Source organism: Oncorhynchus gorbuscha, linkage group LG09, assembly GCF_021184085.1.
Source record: "Oncorhynchus gorbuscha isolate QuinsamMale2020 ecotype Even-year linkage group LG09, OgorEven_v1.0, whole genome shotgun sequence".
NCBI classification, from domain to species: Eukaryota; Metazoa; Chordata; class Actinopteri; order Salmoniformes; family Salmonidae; genus Oncorhynchus; species Oncorhynchus gorbuscha.
The window spans coordinates 17,153,283-17,175,033 of NC_060181.1; the positions used below are offsets into that span (position 1 = coordinate 17,153,283).

Below are 21,751 nucleotides of genomic sequence, written 5' to 3' on the forward strand. Positions count from 1 at the left end.
AGAGAAAGAAAGAGGCTGAGAGAGAGAGAGAGAGAGAAAAGAAAGAGGCTGAGAGAGAGAGAGAGGGAGAGAGAGAGAGAGAAAAGAAAGAGGCTGAGAGAGAGAGAGCGGGAGAGAGAGAAGAAAGAGGCTGAGTGAGAGAGAGCGGGAAGAAAGAGTCTGAGAGAGAGAAGGAAAGAAAGAGAGAGAGAGAGAGAAGAAAGAAAGAGAGAGAAGGAAAGAAAGAGAGAGAGAGAAGAAAGAGTCTGAGAGAGAGAAGGAAAGAGAGAGAGAGCTAGAGTGTCTGAGAGAGAGAGAGAGAGAGAGAGAGAGAGAGAGAGAGAGAGAGAGAGAGAGAGAGAGAGAGAGAGAGAGAGAGAGAGAGAGAGAGAGAGAGAGAGAGAGAGAGAGAGAGAGAGAGAGAGAGAGAGAGAGAGAGAGAGAGAGAGAGAGAGAGAGAGAGAGAGAGGGGGAAAGAGAGTGTGTCTGTCAGACAGAAAGAGATAGACCGTGTCTGTGTGGTTGGCTGGTAGAACTGGCACAGACAGCTACATGACCTCATTGCTGGCAGTGGCACTCTCTCAAGCCCTGTTTATACCTGGTTCTACAGTAACATTCATCCTTTGTCTTGATCTTGTCCACATTCTGATTGTGCCTACATTTTCAGACAGCTGTAAACGATTAAAAGACACATTGTGATCTGATTTTGATCAGATCTTCCTGACCACCTCAGTAGGTAGTCAGGCACAGATTGTGGCTGGATATCCTAAAAGTATAGACAGATTATAGACATATCACCATTATCCTGCCTTCTAAAATGATTGAGAGATGGAACCATTAACTTACGGCATCAATGTGTCATAAAATAAATAAATATGATTCTGAAAGACTAATATGTGGACACGACGAATATGGGCACAGTCAGAATGTAGTCGAGATCAGGACAAGGCACACATGTTACCACCATGTATAAACTAGGCTTAAATGTCCTCCCTTTTTTTCATTGGTGATTGGAGCGGAAAAAATCTACTACTTCTCTTAAAGAAATATTGCATAACCGAGAGTGATAGTAATGTTGGGAGTGCTGTGATGTCATGCCCCAGAAACACTCTCTCAGTGTCCCAAATGGCACCATATTCCTTACAAATGCACTACTTTTTGACCAGAGCCTGTAGGGATTCGGGAGCCATTTAGAATGCAATCTTTGCCTTGCTGAGTGTGAGAGAACGGTGAAATCACTGCTAGAGCTATGCAGTGTTGGCAATGTGTTAGCAGAGTTCCTATATAGTTCATCTATTATTTAGATTCTATCAGAAGTCATGTACAAGTCATAAGCAGTACTATGAGGTGATATGCAAGTGATACACTGTTAACTTAATATATGAAGTGATATACTGTCAACTTAACTTAAAATATCTAGTGATATACTGTTAACTTAACTTAAAATATCTAGTGATACACTGTTAACTTAATAAAATATAGTGATATAGTGATATACTGTCAACTTAACTTAAAATATCTAGTGATATACTGTTAACTTAACTTAAAATATCTAGTGATATACTGTTAACTTAACTTAAAATATCTAGTGATATACTGTCAACTTAACTTAAAATATCTAGTGATATGTCAACTTAACTTAAAATATCTAGTGATATAAATGATTTACTGGCAACTTAACTTAAGATATCTAGTGATATACTGTTAACTTAACTTAATATATGAAGTGATATACTGTTAACTTAACTTAAGATATGAAATGATATACTGGCAACTTAACTTAAGATATGAAATGATTTACTGGCAACTTAACTTAAGATATCTAGTGATATACTGTTAACTTAACTTAATATATGTCAACTTAACTTAAGATATGATGATACTGTTAACTTAACTTAAGATATGAAATGATATACTGTCAACTTAACTTAAGATATCTAGTGATATACTGTCAACTTAACTTAAGATATGAAATGATATACTGTCAACTTAACTTAAGATATCTAGTGATATACTGTCAACTTAACTTAAGATATGAAATGATTTACTGTCAACTTAACTTAAGATATCTAGTGATATACTGTCAACTTAACTTAAGATATGAAATGATATACTGTCAACTTAACTTAAGATATGAAATGATATACTGTCAACTTAACTTAAAATACTAGTGATATACTGTTAACTTAACTTAACTTAAGATATCTAATGATATACTGTCAACTTAATATGATATATAATCTTAAGATAGTGATATACTGTTAACTTAACTTAAGATATAATATATGTCAACTTAAAGTGATATACTGTCAACTTAACTTAAAATATCTAGTGATATACTGTTAACTTAACTTAATATATGAAGTGATATACTGTCAACTTAACTTAAAATATCTAGTGATATACTGTCAACTTAACTTAAAATATCTAGTGATATACTGTTAACTTAACTTAAGATATGAAATGATATACTGTCAACTTAACTTAAGATATGAAATGATTTACTGGCAACTTAACTTAAGATATCTAGTGATGCCTCCCGGGTGGCGAAGTGGTCTAAGGCTAGCTGTGCCACCAGAGATTCTAGGTTCGAGCCCAGGTTCAGTCGCAGCCGGCCGCGACAGGGAGGTCCATGGGGCGACAGACAATTGGCCCAGCGTTGTCCGGGTTAGGGAGGGTTTGGCCGGTAGGGATATCCTTGTCTCATTGCACACTAGCAACTCCTGTGGTGGGTCGGGTGCAGTGCACGCTGACCAGGTGGCCAGGTGTACAGTGTTTCCTCCGACACATTGGTGCGGCTGGCTTCCGGATTGGATGTGCATTGTGTCAAGAAGCAGTGTGGCTTGGTTGGGTTGTGTTTCAGAGGATGCATGACTCTCGACCTTCACCTCTCCTGAGTCCGTACGGGAGTTGCAGCGATGAGACAAGACTGTAACTACCAATTGAATACCACAAAATTGGGGAGGAAAAAAAGGGGTATAAAAAAAAGGATATCAAGTGACATCCAACTGTTCACTTAAATTAAGATATCAATTAATACACTGTTAACTGAAGATATCAATTAATACACTGTTAACTGAAGATATCAATTAATACACTGTTAACTGAAGATATCAATTAATACACTGTTAACTTAAGATATCAATTCATACACTGTTAAATTAAGATGTCACTGTAACGGCGTTCGTCTGTTGAAAGAAGAGAGTCGGACCGAAATGCAGCGTGTAGGTTACTCATGACTTTAATGAAAGAATCGCGGTACATGAAATAACTGAAACTAAATACAAAAACAACAGAACGGAACGAGAAACTAATTACAGCCTATCTGGTGAATACTACACAAAGACAGGAACAAACACCCACAAAATACAAAGCGAAACTCAGGCTGTCTAAATACGGTTCCCAATCAGAGACAACGATAAGCACCTGACTCTAATTGAGAATCGCCTCAGGCAGCCAAACCTATACCACACCCCTAATCAGCCGCGATCCCAAATAATACAAACCCCAATACGAAACACAACATATAAACCCATGTCACACCCTGGCCTACCCAAACATATAACAAAAACACAAAATACAATGACCAAGGCGTGACAGAACCCCCCCCTAAGGTGCGGACTCCCGGACGCACCTCAAGAGCATAGGGAGGGTCCGGGTGGGCGTCTATCCATGGTGGCGGTTCTGGCTCGGGACGTGGACCTCACTCCATTAATGTCCTAGTTCCTCCCCTTCGCGTCCTGGGATAATCCACCCTCTCCGCCGACCATGACCTAATAGTCCTCACCCAGATCCCCACATAACTGAGGAGCAGCTCGTGACAGAAGGGCAGCTCGGGACAGAGGGGCATCTCGGGACAGAGGGGCATCTCGGGACAGAGGGGCATCTCAGGACAGAGGGGCATCTCGGGACAGAGGGGCATCTCGGGACAGAGGGGCATCTCGGGACAGAGGGGCAGCTCGGGACAGAGGGGCAGCTCGGAACTGAGGGGCTGCCCAGGACTGAGGGGAAGCCCGGTACTGAGGGGAAGCCCGGTACTGAGAGGAAGCCCAGTACTGAGAGGAAGCCCAGTATTGAGAGGAAGCCCAGTATTGAGTGGAAGCCCAGTACTGAGATGAAGCTCAGGCAGGCAGTAGGCTCCGGTAAATCCTGGCTGGCTGGCGGAACTGGAAGATTCAGGTTGACAAGCAGATCTGGAAGAGACTGGTTGTCTGGCGGCGCTGGGCTGACTGGCGGCACTGGCGGCGCTGGGCAGACTGGCGGTACTGGCGGCGCTGGGCAGACTGGGAGCACTGGCGGCGCTGGGCAGACTGGGAGCACTGGCGGCGCTGGGCAGACTGGCGGCGCTGGGCAGACTGGGAGCACTGGCGGTGCTGGGCAGACTGGGAGCACTGGCGGCGCTGGGCAGACTGGGAGCACTGGTGGCGCTGGGCAGACTGGGAGCACTGGTGGCGCTGGCGGCGCTGGGAGCACTGGCGGCGCTGGGCAGACTGGAGACTCCGGCAGCGCAGGAGAGGAGAAAGGCTCTGGCTGCGCTAAACAGGCGGGAGACTCCGACAGCGCAGGAGAGGAGAAAAGCGCTGGCTGCGCTGAACAGGCGAGGCGCACTGGAGGCCTGGTGCGTGGTGCTGGAACTGGTGGTACTGGATCGAGGACACGCACAGGAAGCCTGGGTCGGGGAGCTGCTACCGGAGGACTGGTGTGTAGAGGTGGCTCTGGATAGACCGGACCGTGCAGGCGCACTGGAGCTCTTGAGCACCGAGCCTGCCCAAGCTTACCTGACTCGATGCCCACTCTAGCCCGGCCAATAGGAAGGGCTGGTATGTGCCGCACCTGGCTCTGCACCCGCACTGGAAACACCGTGCGCTCCATAGCATAACACGGTGCCTGCCCGGTCTCTCTAGCCCAACGGTGAGCACAGGGAGTTTGCGCAGGTCTCCTACCTGGCATAACTATTCTCCCTTCTAGCTACCCCCCAATAATTTTTTGGGGCTGCTTTTCCGGCTTCCAACCGCGTCGCCGTGCTGCCTCCTCATACCTGCGCCTCTCCGCTTTAATCCACTTCTATTTCTTCCTTGGGACGGCGATATTCTCCAGGCTGAGCCCAAGGTCCTTTACCGTCTAATTCCTCCTCCCATGTCCAATTCTCCAAGTGGTGCAGCCTCTCCCACTGCAACTGCTCTTCACGATTAACAGGGAGAGTTGGCTCAGGTCTGAACCCTGACTCAGCCACTCTCTCTCTGCGCCCTCCCCCAATAAATAATTGGGGGTTACTTTCGGTTTTCGCTCTGCGTCGCCGTGTTTTCCTTTTTGACTCCATTAGCCTGTAGCCCTCTTCGCACTGCTGAAGCGAATCCCAGGCGGGCGCCTGCACTCTCTCTGGGTCGGCCGCCCACCTGTCGATTTCTTCCCACGTCGTATACTCCATTAGCTCCTGCCAGTTATCTACGTCGTTGCCAGTTACACGCTGCTCGGTCCGTGAGAGGTGGGTGTTTCTGTAATGGCGTTCGTCTGTTGAAAGAAGAGAGTCGGACCGAAATGCAGCGTGTAGGTTACTCATGAATTTAATGAAAGAATCTCGGTACATGAAATAACTGAAACTAAATACAAAAACAACAGAACGGAACGAGAAACTAATTACAGCCTATCTGGTGAATACTACACAAAGATGGGAACAAACACCCACGAAATACAAAGCGAAACTCAGGCTGTCTAAATATGGTTCCCAATCAATACGGTTCCCAATAAGATATCAATTAATATATGTTAACTTAAGATATCAAGTGTTGTTGATGATTGGCACTTCTTGACTATTTTCACAGCTGGGAAAGAAGAGAGTGAATAACAAAAGCAATGACGTCATTCAGTGTATTCCTTTGTTCAGTTTATTCTGTTGTTTTCCTTTGTTCAGTTCATTCAGTGTTTTCCTTTGTTCAGTTTATTCTGTTGTTTTCCTTTGTTCAGTTTATTCTGTTGTTTTCCTTTGTTCAGTTGATTCTGTTGTTTTCCTTTGTTCAGTTTATTCAGTTGTTTTTGTTTTCAGTTTATTCTGTTGTTTTTTGTTCAGTTTATTCTGTTGTTTTCCTTTGTTCAGTTTATTCAGTTGTTTTCCTTTGTTCAGTTTATTCTGTTGTTTTCCTTTGTTCAGTTTATTCTGTTGTTTTCCTTTGTTCAGTTTATTCTGTTGTTTTCCTTTGTTCAGTTTATTCTGTTGTTTTCCTTTGTTCAGTTTATTCTGTTGTTTTCCTTTGTTCAGTTTATTCTGTTGTTTTCCTTTGTTCAGTTCATTCAGTTGTTTTCCTTTGTTCAGTTTATTCTGTTGTTTTCCTTTGTTCAGTTCATTCAGTTGTATTCCTATGTTCAGTTCATTCAGTTGTATTGTATTGCTCAGTTCAGTGGTGATATGTTTGTTGGAAATAATTTAAGACCTTTAAACACCAAGTCCATTCTTTGGAACAAGTCCAGATTTTGGACAGAAATAAAATCACATCGGAGTTCGTAAAAAAGGGCCTTTTCGACATCAGTTTAATTATAATTTGACATTAATTGTAATTTATAATTCATTTTAATTTGATGGTATTAAGTTTTGACGACCTTTCTATTCCTCAGAGGGCTAAAACTATGGGTCACCCCCACCAACACCATCACCAACACCAACACCCCGGAGCTGTCGCCAACAGCAACATGGATCCCACCATAGGTCACATGATGGAGATGATGTCACCGCGGCAACGACACACTCATCTGCAGCAGCAGCAGCCTCATCAGCACCTGCAGCAGGCTCTGCCCATCTCCTACCAGCAGCACTGCCACGCCTCTCCACATCACCTGGGAAGTGCCCACAGCCAGGGGCACCAATCAGGGAATGTGCTGCATCATCAGGTTCACCAATCACCTCCCTCGCACCTGCAGGCCAGCCACACCCACCAAACCTCCCCTCACCTGCCCCTCCACTCCATAAGTCTTCAGGTACAGTACTACTTAGGTGTTGTCATGACAATTCAAAAATCAAATCAAACTTTATTTGTCACTTGCGCCGAAGACTTTATCGTAAAATGTTTACTTACAAGCCCTGAACAAGAAGAGTTAAGAAAATATTTACCAAGTAGACTAAAATAAAAAGTAATAATAAAAAGTAACACAGTAAGTATAATGATAATGAGGCAAAATACAGGGGGCACCGGTACTGAGACAGTGTGCTGGGTACAGGTTAGTCGAGGTAATTTGTACATGTAGGTGGGGGTGAAGTGACTATGCATAGATAATAAACAGTGAGTAGCAGCAGTGTACAAAAGCGAGGGGGGGTCAATGTAAACACCAAGGAACTTGAAGCTCTCGACCTGCTCCACTACAGCCCCATTGATGTTAATGGGGGCTGTTCGGCCCTCCTTTTCCTGTAGTCCACGATCATCTCCTTTGTCTTGCTCACATTGAGGGAGAGGTTGTTGTCCTGGCACCACACTGCCAGGTCTCTGACCTCCTCCCTATAGGCTGTCTCATCGTTGTCAGTGATCCGGCCTACCACTCTGTATCAAGTTTTGTTAGTTCAACATGAGGGTTAACAAGTGGTTGCCATCATCACAGTTTATTGCCACTGTTACGTAATTATTATGACACTAATGTCTATACCTTATCACAGAGGATAAAGTGTTCCAGGTTCTTAGTCAATACTGCATCATGAGGATGGTGTGTTGTACAGTCATCCCAGCAGACACATTCCCTGCATGCAGGCCAGGCGGCTGGAGGACGTCGCAGGAGGTCTGTGGACCAGGACCCAGACGAGCGCAGGCAGAAGTTCCTGGAACGCAACAGAGCTGCGGCCACGCGATGCAGACAGAAGAGGAAGGTCTGGGTGTCTGCTCTGGAGAAGAAGGCAGAGGAGCTGACGCACAACAACATGCAGCTGCAGGTAGGTTTATACACACACATACACACACACATACAGTGCCTTGCGAAAGTATTCGGCCCCCTTGAACTTTGCGACCTTTTGCCACATTTCAGGCTTCAAACATAAAGATATAAAACTGTATTTTTTTGTGAAGAATCAACAAGTGGGACACAATCATGAAGTGGAACGACATTTATTGGATATTTCAAACTTTTTTAACAAATAAAAAACTGAAAAATTGGGCGTGCAAAATTATTCAGCCCCTTTACTTCAAGGGGGCCGAATACTTTCGCAAGGCACTGTACACATACACATGCATACATACAGTGGGGAGAACAAGTATTTGATACAGTGCCGATTTTGCAGGTTTTCCTACTTACAAAGCATGTAGAGGTCTGTAACACATACACATACACACATACAAACATATACACACACACACACACACACACACACACACACACACACACACACACACACACACACACACACACACACACACACACACACACACACACACACACACACACACACACACACACACACACACTGGGATACACTTTAATGCACAGGGACACATATACACATACAAGCACGCATGCACGCACACACATGCACACACACACACATTGATTACCAGGATGTGTACTCAGAGCGTACGAGGACCAACTGTCAAGTGGCATGTGTCTTCACTGACATTTTCAGCCTCTCCCTGACCGAGTCTGTAATACCTACATGTTTAAAGCAGACCACCACAGTCCCTGTGCCCAAGAAAGCGAAGGCAACCTGCCTAAATGACTACCGACCCGTAGCACTCACGACGTAGCCAAGAAGTGCTTTGAAAGGCTGGTCATGGCTCACATCAAAACCATCATTGCATCACCCCCTGGTATGGCAACTACTCGGCATCCGACCGTAAGGTGCTACCGCACGGCAAACAGTACCGGAACGACAAGTCTAGGTCCAAAAGGCTCCTTAACAGCTTCTACACCCAAGCCATAAGACTGATGAACAATTAATCAAATGGCCACCCGGACCCCTCCTCCCACTTACATGTACAATTTACCTCAACTAACCTGTAACCCTGCACATTGACTCGGTACCTGCACCCCAATGTATATAGCCTCATTATTGTTATTTTATTGTGTTTTTATTTCATTTTTTACTTTAGTTTATTTAGTAAGTATTTTCATAACTCTATTTCTTGAACTGCATTGTGTGTGTGTGTGTGTGTGTGTGTGTGTGTGTGTGTGTGTGTGTGTGTGTGTGTGTGTGTGTGTGTGTGTGTGTGTGTGTGTGTGTGTGTGTGTGTGTGTGTGTGTGTGTGTGTATGTGTATGTATGTATGTATGTATGTATGTATGTATGTATGTATGTATGTATGTATGTATGTATGTATGTATGTATGTATGTATGTATGTATGTATGTATGTATGTATGTATGTATGTATGTATGTATGTATGTATGTATGTATGTATGTATGTATGTATGTATGTATGTATGTATGTATGTATGTATGTATGTAAGCATTTCGCAGTAAGGTCTATACCAGTTGTATTCGGCGCATGTGACAAATACAATTTGATTTGATTGTCACAGTATCATTAATGGCTCTTTCCCTCTGTCCATTCCAGAATGAGGTGACCACTCTGAGGTCAGAGGTTGGTCAGCTGAAGCAGATCCTGCTGACCCATAAAGACTGTCTGGTTACCGCCCGCCAGAGAGAATCACAGGGGTACCTCAGTGAGTAACACCCCATCCCCAAAACACCCAGAGGTACACCCCTACCCTCTACAGAACACAGACCCCTATCCCAGAACCACAAGGATACATACGGTACCATCTCCAGCTGTCCATGTTGTCCCATGTGAATTGAATGGGCCTGCTACACTGGACACGTCACATTTTCAGAGCGTCAAACCCTCCTATTCATCTCAATGAAACCTGGGTGTGAGCAGCATGCCACGGCTCTGTGAGAGGCCCGTGCTGCTCTGGTACTATTTTAATGAATTCACGCCCGAGAACACTTGATGAAGTGCCTTTCACAGGGTAGCAGCTAAAAGCCTCATGTTTTCCCAACGCCCCAGTGGAGATCCCCTGTGAGGGTCAAACATCCAGGTGTCTCAGACACACAGGTCTACATTCTCACCGTAGCTGGTACGTAAGGTTAAAAAGTGAGACTAAACCCACGTTGCACCTTGATGACTGGATTTAAACAACCATGATGTGTATCCTTGTAAGAATGACTATCTATGTAACCACTTAGTACATGTTCTGCAGTTATACAGACAGATATGCTTCATTGGTATATTTTCTGTTTTTGCTTTATTTTCTGTATATTCTACTGTAATGCAAATGTCAAAATAAATGAGTTATTTTCCTTATTTGAATTGTACATGAGTTTTCATTCATGATATAATGTAGGACTACTTTCATTTCTAGTGACATTTTTTTTACATATGTTTTTATTGTAGACTTTCCTCTGGACGCAGATCGTACACACAGAGAGAGGGAGCCGTCTAACATTAGCCAGGTCAATTTGATTGACAGCTGTCTCTGTGCCCCAGGTCCAGGGAGTTCGACAGGAAGTCCATCCCCCCTGTGTCCCGGGTTGCAGCGGCAGGCCATCCAATCCAACAGCATCTCCACCTCCTCATCCTCAGATTAAAAATGAAAGCATGGATGGCTGAATTTCATTAGTTCACAAGAGTTGGATCCAGGGTTGCCCATGCACACACAGGGTTTAATCCCTGGTTCCAAGGGGTTGAATCAGTTCTAGAATCAGCTCACCCTTCCCATAATCATTGGTGGTTGTATCTCAGTAGTCTGAATTGCTCCCTCTCCTGCTCTCCTAGCCTCAATGGACACAGGTATGACAGAACTGGACTGACTGGCCTCTACAAGCCTTGAGTCTCTGCTACCGTTGCACATTTACAGTGACTTTCCCAAAATTCCAGAAATCCCGGTTGGACGATTCCCGGATTTCCTGCTTATTGCCTCCTGATTTCCGTAAAATCTGTGAATTTTGGTGAAGTTACAGAATTGTTGCAACCCCAGTCTATGTCTCTCCAACACTGTGATGATAGTCACATGTAAATTGGATCATATTGTGTCTTTGGGAATCTCAGTCAATCTATGTGTCTCTGTTAGTGTGAAATCAGAAATCCAAGTACTGCTCTAGGACTGCTCCAACCTGGGCTGTGTGTGCAAACATACCTGTTATTATGTCCTTTAGCTTAAAGTGGTGACTGCATACAGTTTTATTAATGGTCTCACATGGGAGTCAACCCCACAACCCTGGCATTGCAAGCACCATGCTGTACCAAATGAGCCACACGGGACTTCATCGCGTCACCTTTTTCTCAGAATGTGACATGGTTAGGTCTTGGTTAGGTCTTGGTTAGGTTTTGGTTAGGTTTTGGTTAGGCCTTGGTTAGGTCTTGGTTAGGTCTTGGTTAGGTCTTGGTTAGGTTTTGGTTAGGCCTTGGTTAGGTTTTGGTTAGGACATGGTTAGGTCTTGGTTAGGTTTTGGTTAGGACATGGTTAGGTCTTGTAACTTACGCCACCACCAGAACCAGACCCTGAAAGACTCTCGTGCTTAAAACTAGCCTGTAACTATGGCCCAGAGTTGTGTGTATGCTACAGTATGTGTGTGTGGTTGCATATGCAACCCAGGTCTCTCTGAAATGCAGAACGTGAATGAAAACTAATACAAATGTACATTTTATGCAAATCTATATCAAGACCTGTGAACAGAGTGTCCTTGTTTTGTAATGATGTAATGCAGAGCCTCCTTGTAATGATGTAATGCAGAGCCTCCTTGTAATGATGTAATGCAGAGCCTCCTTGTAATGATGTAATGAAGAGCCTCCTTGTAATGATGTAATGAAGAGCCTCCTTGTAATGATGTAATGCAGAGCCTCCTTGTAATGATTAGCCTCCTTGCGATGTAATGCAGAGCCTCCTTGTAATGATGTAATGCAGAGCCTCCTTGTAATTATGCAATGCAGAGCCTCCTTGTAATGATGTAATGCAGAGCCTCCTTGTAATGATGTAATGCAGAGCCTCCTTGTAATGATGTAATGCAGAGCCTCCTTGTAATGATGTAATGCAGAGCCTCCTTGTAACGATGTAATGCAGAGCCTCCTTGTAATTATGTAATGCAGAGCCTCCTTGTAACGATGTAATGCAGAGCCTCCTTGTAATTATGTAATGCAGAGCCTCCTTGTAATGATGTAATGCAGAGCCTCCTTGTAACTATGTAATGCAGAGTATAATGTTTGGTACCTGATTGCATGTCACCTGACCAGGATAACCCCTGACCCTTTGTGTAACTCCTGAAAAGCACTTACTAGTTTCCTACAGGGTATTTATCATGTTAACTAGGCTCACACAGTGCATCGCCCTATAACCAGTATCTATGTATCTTCCTGTATTGTGATTGTGTTATGTTCAATTTTTGTATTTTTTTTTTTACATATATTGACAATTGCTACAAACTGAAAATAAAAGCACTTATTCTCTAGTATCTTATTGTGATTTTACTGGTTGCCTCCTCCATCAGTAGATCTGAGGAGAAATTTGTATTTGATCCAATGGGCCTATCAGACGAATGGTCTAGCCTGCCTCCTAGTGATCTGTTCTGGAACTGTAGACAGTTGGAGCCACCCCGATTAAACAATACTCAATGTGATGGTGTCAAAGGTCAGAGATCACAGATCTGGGTTGATTTACCCCATCCATAGCTTAGTTTTAGCAGGTTGAGTGAAAGACAGGGGAAGTTAGAGTCGGCAGGGGGCACGCCCAATCCACTATAGTTTAACAAACAGAAACATGTCAGCCTTAACCAAATAGGAATTATATATAGTTTCTGTTTCATATGTCAGACAGTGTTTCCTGGTCTGTGTGTCTGTCTGTGTCTGTTGTTATGGTAACACACTATTTTAAGATTTGGGGTGTGAAACTGATCTGACCTGAGAGTCTACACAAACAAAGACCTAACTATTGCCAGACTGTTTTTGTCTTGAAACACACTCTCTCTCTCTCTCTCTCTCTCTCTCTCTCTCTCTCTCTCTCTCTCTCTCTCTCTCTCTCTCTCTCTCTCTCTCACACACACATGATGAAATGTGTACACATTTGTTCTCTATGAATGAATATACAGCAATAAGTGGTGTTTCCTCAGTTCAAAAAAAATATCCCAATGCACTGCCCTGTGTAGGGTGCCATCTTTCGGATGCGACGTTAAACGGGTGTCCTGATTCTCTGTGGTCACTAAAGATCCCATGGCACTTATCGTAAGAGTAAGGGTGTTAACCCCAGTGTCCTGGCTAAATTCCCAATCTGATCATCATGGCCCCCCAATTCACCCCTAGCTCACAATTGGCTCATTCATCCCCCTCCTTTCCCTTGTAACTAACTATTCGCCAGGTTGTTGCTGTACATGAGAATGTGTTCTCAGTCAACTTACCTGGTCAAATAACGGTCAAATATAAATACAATTACAATTTTATTTTAAAAAATATTGAAAAATACCATGACTGTAATACCTGTTTATTTATTTATATTGGAACCAAACACACAAGGGACTTCAACCATTATTTGCAAAGGTATCCTTCTTATTTTCATACAGACAAATGGACCATAGGTCTAACTGTCACATTGTCAGGGATGTTGTTACTTACTTGCCTGTAGCACAATACATTGTTGAGTACAAAGTATAAAAACAACATATAAAACAGATCATTCAAAGTATTTTTCTGCCAACCAGCAGCTATTTTTATTTTCAGGCACATTAGAAATGATATTTTATACACAATCTCTCTCTCTCTCTCTCTCTCTCTCTCTCTCTCACACACACACACACACACACACACACACACACACACACACACACACACACACACACACACACACACACACACACACACACACACACACACACACACACACACACACACACACACACACAGGTGCAAGGAAATGGGAAAGGAAATGCATGAGGCTTAGAGGAAGTCGAGGAAGTCAGTGGGATTGACTTCCTGTAGAGTCTGGATCAGCACTGATGAGCTCAGCTGTTTGGTCACCCACAAAGACAACCCTGGTCATAACACCACCCTAACTGTGGTTCTGCTGTGGTCATAACACCACCCTAACTGTGGCTCTGCTGTGGTCATAACACCACCCTAACTGTGGTTCTGCTGTGGTCATAACACCACCCTAACTGTTTCTCTGCTGTGGTCATAACACCACCCTAACTGTGGTTCTGCTGTGGTCATAACACCACCCTAACTGTGGTTCTGCTGTGGTCATAACACCACCCTAACTGTGGCTCTGCTGTGGTCATAACACCACCCTAACTGTGGTTCTGCTGTGGTCATAACACCACCCTAACTGTGACTCTGCTGTGGTCATAACACCACCCTAACTGTGGCTCTGCTGGGGTCATAACACCACCCTAACTGTGACTCTGCTGTGGTCATAACACCACCCTAACTGTGGCTCTGCTGTGGTCATAACACCACCCTAACTGTGGTTCTGCTGTGGTCATAACACCACCCTAACTGTGGCTCTGCTGGGGTCATAACACCACCCTAACTGTTGCTCTGCTGGGGTCATAACACCACCCTAACTGTTGCTCTGCTGTGGTCATAACACCACCCTAACTGTGGTTCTGCTGTGGTCATAACACCACCCTAACGGTGGCTCTGCTGTGGTCATAACACCACCCTAACTGTTGCTCTGCTGTGGTCATAACACCACCCTAACGGTGGCTCTGCTGTGGTCATAACACAGCCCTAACTGTGGCTCTGCTGGGGTCATAACACCACCCTAACTGTTGCTCTGCTGTGGTCATAACACCACCCTAACTGTGGTTCTGCTGTGGTCATAACACCACCCTAACTGTTTCTCTGCTGGGGTCATAACACCACCCTAACTGTGGCTCTGCTGGGGTCATAACACCACCCTAACTGTGGTTCTGCTGTGGTCATAACACCACCCTAACTGTTTCTCTGCTGGGGTCATAACACCACCCTAACTGTGGTTCTGCAGTGGCCATAGCACAGCCCTGACTGTGACTCTGCTGGGGTCATAACCAGGGCTGCATACCAGGGCCAGATTAATGCAGGGGATTACCGGGGTTGAAGCTCCTTGGCCCAGGGCCGTGGGGGGCCCAAAAGGCAGCAAAAAAAGAAATGCAAAATAAAATAATGATATACTGCATATAGTATATATACAGTATATGCTATATACGTCATATATATCATTTTTACTGCGACCGCCAACCAGTTAAATAAAGGTTAAATAAAAAAATAAAAACCCCCGGATCGATTCAGGAGCCGGCCCTCAATGAGAGTAGACAGCCTGATGCTGCTCTGATAATCGTCAGGTGGGAGGAGAAGAATAGGTAGGGGGGGGCACATGTGGATAACTGGGGGGCCCTGCCTTGATTGGTAACTGCATAATAAATACATGTGACTGGCCAATTAGGCTGGCCAATTATTGCCCAAGAGGCAATCATTTAAATGTATATTATAATATTACTTTTTTTGCTATTATTTGTTTATTATTATTTTAGCCAAGTGTCTTAAAAGGGTGTTTGGCCACTATGAGCTGCCAGAACAGCTTCAATGCTCCTTGACATAGAGTCTATAAGTGGACCTAAACCATGCCGGGAAAATGCACCCACAGCACGACATATTATTTGTAGTCCTCATTTACTCAAGTGTTTCCTTTATTTTGGCAGTTACTGGTTGCCTACAGTCGGGAAGGCCGCGATTTGGCCAGCATGCGCACGCAAATATACAACTTGTTGCGTTTTGGGCCATAGACAAATAATCCACAGAGTTTTGGAACCTCTTACCCTGGCAATTTGACTATTCAACTGATGGGTACACTAGCAGTGGCTGCAAGTCCTGATTTGATTGTACAATTATATAGATTATATTACTATGGTTGGTTGTAGCTGTCTGTTTGACTTTTGAAAATTTCTAAAGACAATTGCAGGAAAAATGTCAAGTTTGGAAAGCAAATGCATACCACTGAAAAGAGAAGACTAGTCTATCTGTAGAACCAATAGAACAACTCCCAGCAACAGCAGCAATGTTTTTCAAAGTAGCTCATCTTGAGATAAGCTGTTGCCAAGAGGAGACCATCGGCCATCACCATGAGTAGTATCTTATGGCTACATCTTCATCATTAGGTGAGTCAGTGTGGCACTGGACATGTCATTTAGTACCCTACTGTAGCCTATAATATATACATATATATATATATTGTCTCCTAATATTGTACAATGTGTGTGTTGCTTCATTGGTCAGGGCTGTTGTTTGTTTGAATTCAAGACCAGATTGATCTCAGTTTGACAGTGTTAGAGTAGCCACTAATTTAGGTCATTTGTGTGTTATTAACAAATATTCAGCTAATGTCTTTTATCATGTAAATGACGTAGAATTGCATGAAATGCGTTTTGTAAAAGGCAACAAAAATGATTGAGACCTGCTAACAGATGATCCCCATTTGTGGAAATCCTAAAAACGTCTCTGCACAACTGTAGCCTACGTCACATGACACATGTTATTATGGCTTTATTATGTGAGGGATTTCTCTGCACCAAGATGCATCCAATTGCATCTTGGCGCAGGGACTTGTTAACAGCATAAGATGGTGTGCTGGGAAGAGTGTGTGTGTGTGTGTGTGTGTGTGTGTGTGTGTGTGTGTGTGTGTGTGTGTGTGTGTGTGTGTGTGTGTGTGTGTGTGTGTGTGTGTGTGTGTGTGTGTGTGTGTGTGTGTGTGTGTGTGTGTGTGTGTGTGTGTGTGTGTGTGTGTGTGTGTGTGTGTGTGTGTGTGTGTGTGGTCATAACACCTTGGTTGTGGTCCTGCTATTGTGGTGAAGTGCCCTACAGTGCAGGTTCAAATCCAGTCTAGTTCTGTTTCTCTCTCTGCAGCACCTTAGACATCCTCCTGAGGATGTTCCTTCCTTGTAATGGTGTCTTGGTGTTCTCAGGTTCTAGATAAGGGTTCTACTTTTGGATTATCTAATGGCTCACAATAACATGAATAGTATATATTGGTCACACAGAGCAATTGTTTTTCATGTTCTACACTCTTAGAAAACGAGTTCCAAAGGGGTTCTTTGGCTGTCTCCACAGGACAACCCTTTTTTGTTCTAGGTACCACTGTTTTTTCTAAGAGTGTATGTCTCTAGGGTTCTACTAATCACAAAACCTCTGCATGTTGCTGTTGTCTCTACGGGTGGGGCTGTTGTCAAGGAAACGGTCGCAGGAGAACTCAATGAGGTCTCCCCCTTCCTCCAGGGTTCCGAGCCGTGGTTGCCGGCTGCTCTGGAAACTGGTAAAGTCAGTCGACACAGCCGCCGTCGTTGCCATAGAGCCGCGGAACGGTCGCCGCGTGGAGTACATGTGACGCACATGCACCGCCGACTTCCTCCTTTTCAGCTTCCGCCTCAAAGTCTGCCCTAGCCAGGCTCCACCAATCACCAGCAGGAGGATGGCGTTGATGGCCAGCGTTGCAATGGTGACTAGGTGGAGATTGGAAGTCAGTGTCCCTTGGGGACGAGACTCCTCTGGGAGAGTGACCAATCCAGCGCAGTGGTCTCTGGGTGCCACCTGACACACGGCCCCTCCCACCACCCCCTCCACACACACCATGTAGGTGACTTCTGGGCGGAGTTCTCGTAACATCACCGACCGCGCCCCGCCACGGGCATACACATAGCGAGGAAAACGGCCAGATGTCCCGAACCGGTCGAACAGCAAGCGGTAGTGGACCTCGTCTAGTCCCAGTCCGGATCCCGGTGTGAATCGGAGGTGGTGGCGTGTGGTCCAGTGGACTGTGGCCGTGCTGGAGGCGACCTGGTCGACGGTCACGTTGGTGAGAAAGTGACGGTTGAACATACAGGGGTCTGTCATTACTGGTAGACCATACTCCTGACCGCCTCTGAGAAGGTCAAACCGCTCCTCTGAGGTGGTGAGCAGCTCTGTGATTGGTCCACTGAGACGGTTTCCATGGCTATTTTGGCTGTCAAGTGTCTGAGGCACGGTTGTGGTTGGGTCCATGGGGTTGATGAGCAAAGGAGCTTGTGTTTGAGGAATACCACGGCCCAGAACGGAACCCCGCCTCCCTTTCTCACGCTTCCTGGCAGAAGGTCGCGACCTGGGGCTAACGGATATTTTCTTCCTCCTTTTCCTGTCCAACGACAGGGATTTGTCCCGCTCCTCTGGCCCTCCCTGTTCCTGAGGGATACCTACTTCCTGTGCTCCCTCCGTTCTCTCCTCTTCCTCTCTACCCCTGTTCTCTTCCTCTATTGCCTTCATCTCCACTCCTTCTCTAGTCCCAATTCCCCTCTGCTCTTCTACATCCTTCCTCACCTCCCCCTCTCTCATCATCCTCTCCTCCACCTCCTTCTCCAGGACCCCCCCACCTCTGCTCTCCTCAGGCCCAATTTGGGTCTCACACAAGTGGCTCCAATTCTCTTGGGTCTGTAACTGGGAGCTGTTGACATAATCCAGATACTTCCCGTTCAGTGTCGCTGGGTGATGACACTGCACGAAAACAGTCAGCAGCTTCCCTTGAGAGTGTGCCGACGTCATCCACTGTTTCAGCTCGCTCAGGCGGCAGTCACACGTCCAGTTGTTGCCATGGAGATCCAAATCGTAAAGGCGGCTGTTGAGGGCGAAAATGTGACCGGAGAGGCTCGTGAGCCGGTTGTCTTTGAGTTTTAAAACCCTCAGGTGCTGTAGTTTTTTAAAAGCCATCGGGTTCACGGTGGAAATGTGGTTGCGACTAAAGTCCAGCTCCTCGATTTGCTCCAGCGGGTCAAGAAGTCCCGCGGGAATATCTTCCAGCTCGTTCCCATCCATCAGAAACTCTCTCACGCTTGACAACCCCTTCAAAGCCTCGCTCTCCAACCGGGAGATGTTGTTATTGCTGAGGGATAGTTTAGATAGCTTTTTCAGATTTTGGAAAACGTGGTTTCCGACGTATTGTATTTCATTTTCAGAGAGCAGCAGAGTAGACAGTGACCTGAGCTGGGAAAATGTAAACACATTACGCACGGCCGCCTGTTTGTTCTGCGCCAGGTTGAGAAAGCGCAGTTTGATGAGCTTGGAAAAGGCATTTCTGTGAATGTGGCTCAGCTGGTTGGATTCTAGATGGAGATAATGCAGATTGGTCAAGCTCTTGAAGACTGAGTCCTGTAACAGTTCTATGGCGTTCCCATCCAACCTCAGCCTCACAACGCTTTCCAAGTTACCAAACACCTCTGGAGTGATCTTCTTCATGTTATTGTTATTGCCATACAAAGTTGTCAGTTTTTTCAGTGACTGTAACATTCCTGGAGGTATTGTTGATATCAGATTGTTGCCCAAATACAGCTCCTCCAATTTGGAGAGCTTTTCAAACGCTTTAGGGTGAATGGTCTGTATTTGATTATACTGTAAGTTCAACCTTATAAGATTTCCATACCGAGTGAAGTCGAAGGCAGTGATGTTACCAATGAAGTTTCCCCCGAGACTGAAGACAAGTACGTCCTCTGGGACCCACGAGGAGGGCACCTTGGGTACCGCGCGAAGCCCTCGGTTTGTGCAGAGGAGGTGCTGCGCGTGCTGGCAATCGCAGCGCTCCGGACAGAAGCCGCTTGCGGGTGAGAGGAGCCCATCACAGGAAAAGAGGAGAAAGCAGATGACCGCCACAAAATGACCGGTATCCATTCCCAAACGGCAGTTGGAGCAACCTTCTGATGCAGCATTCCCCTTTGTGTTTAAGTGCAGTTACCCCGACTCTCCACTCTCACTTTTGCGTCTGATATATCCATTATCCACTTGTTGCTCCAGAAAATGGGGAGCGGAAGTTTCTCTGCACAAGTTTAGTGTGCAGAAGTGTCTGGATCCATGGTTATGCAGTGTTGTCCATACACTAAGTTCATTTGTGCGCTGCGATGTTATGCCGTGTGAGGAACGCTTACCTCTCCAGAATGCTCCATCCCCCAATTGGTCATCTGGTGCAAATTACAGACGTGCACAAAACGCAGGGTTCAGGCGCAGAGCACACACACTCACTCACACACACAAATGCTCAACCCCTCCCCCGCAACTCTCGTCCCCGCCAAGACCAGATGTGAACAGCGCCTGGCGCACAGGATACAGAGCTGTGCGCGCAAATACGCACAAGCGCGCGCATGAACACACACATGTGTCACACACACACGCGTCCTCTGAAACTAATCAAATGCGTGGGAGAAAGGTACGCATATATCTTGTTGTATTCGAGGCAGAGAGAGAGTGACGTGACCGAACACTTTGACCAAGTTTTCTGCACGCCCCCGCACCACCGGGGGTCGCGAGGCAGGATTCTATACTTGGCATAGAGAAAGCAGACGGGAAGCCTTCCTTCCCACGAGTGTCCCCCTGACTGACTCCCTTCCTTGCACACGGTTCAAAGTGCATAATGGAGCAGTACAGGCAGCCAATCACCTGAGTAAGAAAAGACAGAGAGTGTGGAACTGAGATAACCTAGCTCACACAAAAGAACAATACCTTAAAACTGTGTTACTGCTGTTAATAATAAACTTCTACAAGATAGAGAATATTGAAGTATGAGAAAAATAGAGAAAGATATCTTGCAGGTCATTTACCCATGCCATTATCAATGAACACCAGCTAATTCAAGATGGTCGGTCGGGGGGCTATTTCAAACACATATGGTTTACATTATACAAGAGGAATTCAGGTCATGGTGCCTGTGTTAAGACTACAGATCACTGCCAAATCATTGTTTAGGATCTCATCTTGAAAGACTGGGTACAAAGCATGGTCTATGTAGTGAGTGTTCAGTGCAGTGAGGCATGTAGCAGACAGTCATGTAGGGAACTGTAGGTTGTAGTCTAGTCATGTAGTGGACTGTAGGCTGTAGGTTGTAGTCTAGTCACAGTGAGCCATGTAGCAGACTGTAGGCTATAGGTTGTAGTCTAGTCATGTTGTGGACTGTAGGTTGTAGTGTAGTCATGTAGGAGACTAGGTTACGGTGTAGTCATGTAGTAGACTGTAGGTTGTAGTGTAGTCATATAGTGGACTGTAGGTTGTAGTGTAGTCATGTAGGAGACTGTAGGTTGTAGTGTAGTCATATAGTGGACTCTAGGTTGTAGTGTAGTCATATAGTGGACTGTAGGTTGTAGTGTAGTCATATAGTGGACTGTAGGTTGTAGTGTAGTCATGTAGTGGACTGTAGGTTGTAGTGTAGTCATATAGTGGACTGTAGGTTGTAGTGTAGTCATGTAGTGGACTGTAGGTTGTAGTGTAGTCATATAGTGGACTGTAGGTTGTAGTGTAGTCATGTAGTAGACTGTAGGTTGTAGTGTAGTCATGTAGGAGACTAGGTTACGGTGTAGTCATATAGTGGACTGTAGGTTGTAGTGTAGTCATGTAGTGGACTGTAGGTTGTAGTGTAGTCATATAGTGGACTCTAGGTTGTAGTGTAGTCATATAATAGACTGTAGGTTGTAGTGTAGTTATATAGTGGACTGTAGGTTGTAGTGTAGTCATATAGTGGACTCTAGGTTGTAGTGTAGTCATATAATAGACTGTAGGTTGTAGTGTAGTCATATAGTGGACTCTAGGTTGTAGTGTAGTCATATAGTAGACTGTAGGTTGTAGTGTAGTCATTACTGTGTAATGCTGCCTACTATGTGTGAGGATTTAATAGACTGATAGGTTTTGTTACGGTGTAATCATGTAGTAGACTGTAGGTTGTAGTGTAGTCATGTAGTGGACTGTAGGTTTAGTCTAGTCATGTAGTGGACTGTAGGTTGTAGTGTAGTCATGTAGTAGACTATAGGTTGTAGTCTAGTCATGTAGTGGACTGTAGGTT

The 21,751-nt window shown here is 45.0% G+C and overlaps 2 protein-coding genes across 2 annotated transcripts in view; one reads left to right on the forward strand and one right to left on the reverse strand.

Annotated features, from left to right (window-relative positions):
• The window catches only part of LOC124042704 (cyclic AMP-responsive element-binding protein 5-like), a gene marked incomplete at its 5' end in the record, with an annotated part of 16,543 nt that extends 4,757 nt beyond the window's left edge, over positions 1 to 11,786 (forward strand). The window contains 4 exon segments of the mRNA XM_046360795.1: positions 6,589 to 6,948; positions 7,679 to 7,888; positions 9,502 to 9,610; positions 10,435 to 11,786. Of these exon segments, the coding sequence (XP_046216751.1) occupies positions 6,589 to 6,948; positions 7,679 to 7,888; positions 9,502 to 9,610; positions 10,435 to 10,535 (780 nt within the window).
• Positions 11,787 to 13,741: 1,955 nt separating this feature from the next.
• LOC124043210 (TLR4 interactor with leucine rich repeats-like) lies at positions 13,742 to 20,147 on the reverse strand. The gene has a single exon (XM_046361518.1). The coding sequence runs from the start codon at positions 19,594 to 19,596 to the stop codon at positions 17,080 to 17,082; it is 2,517 nt and encodes an 838-aa protein (XP_046217474.1). The 5' UTR covers positions 19,597 to 20,147; the 3' UTR covers positions 13,742 to 17,079.
• Positions 20,148 to 21,751: the final 1,604 nt, after the last annotated feature.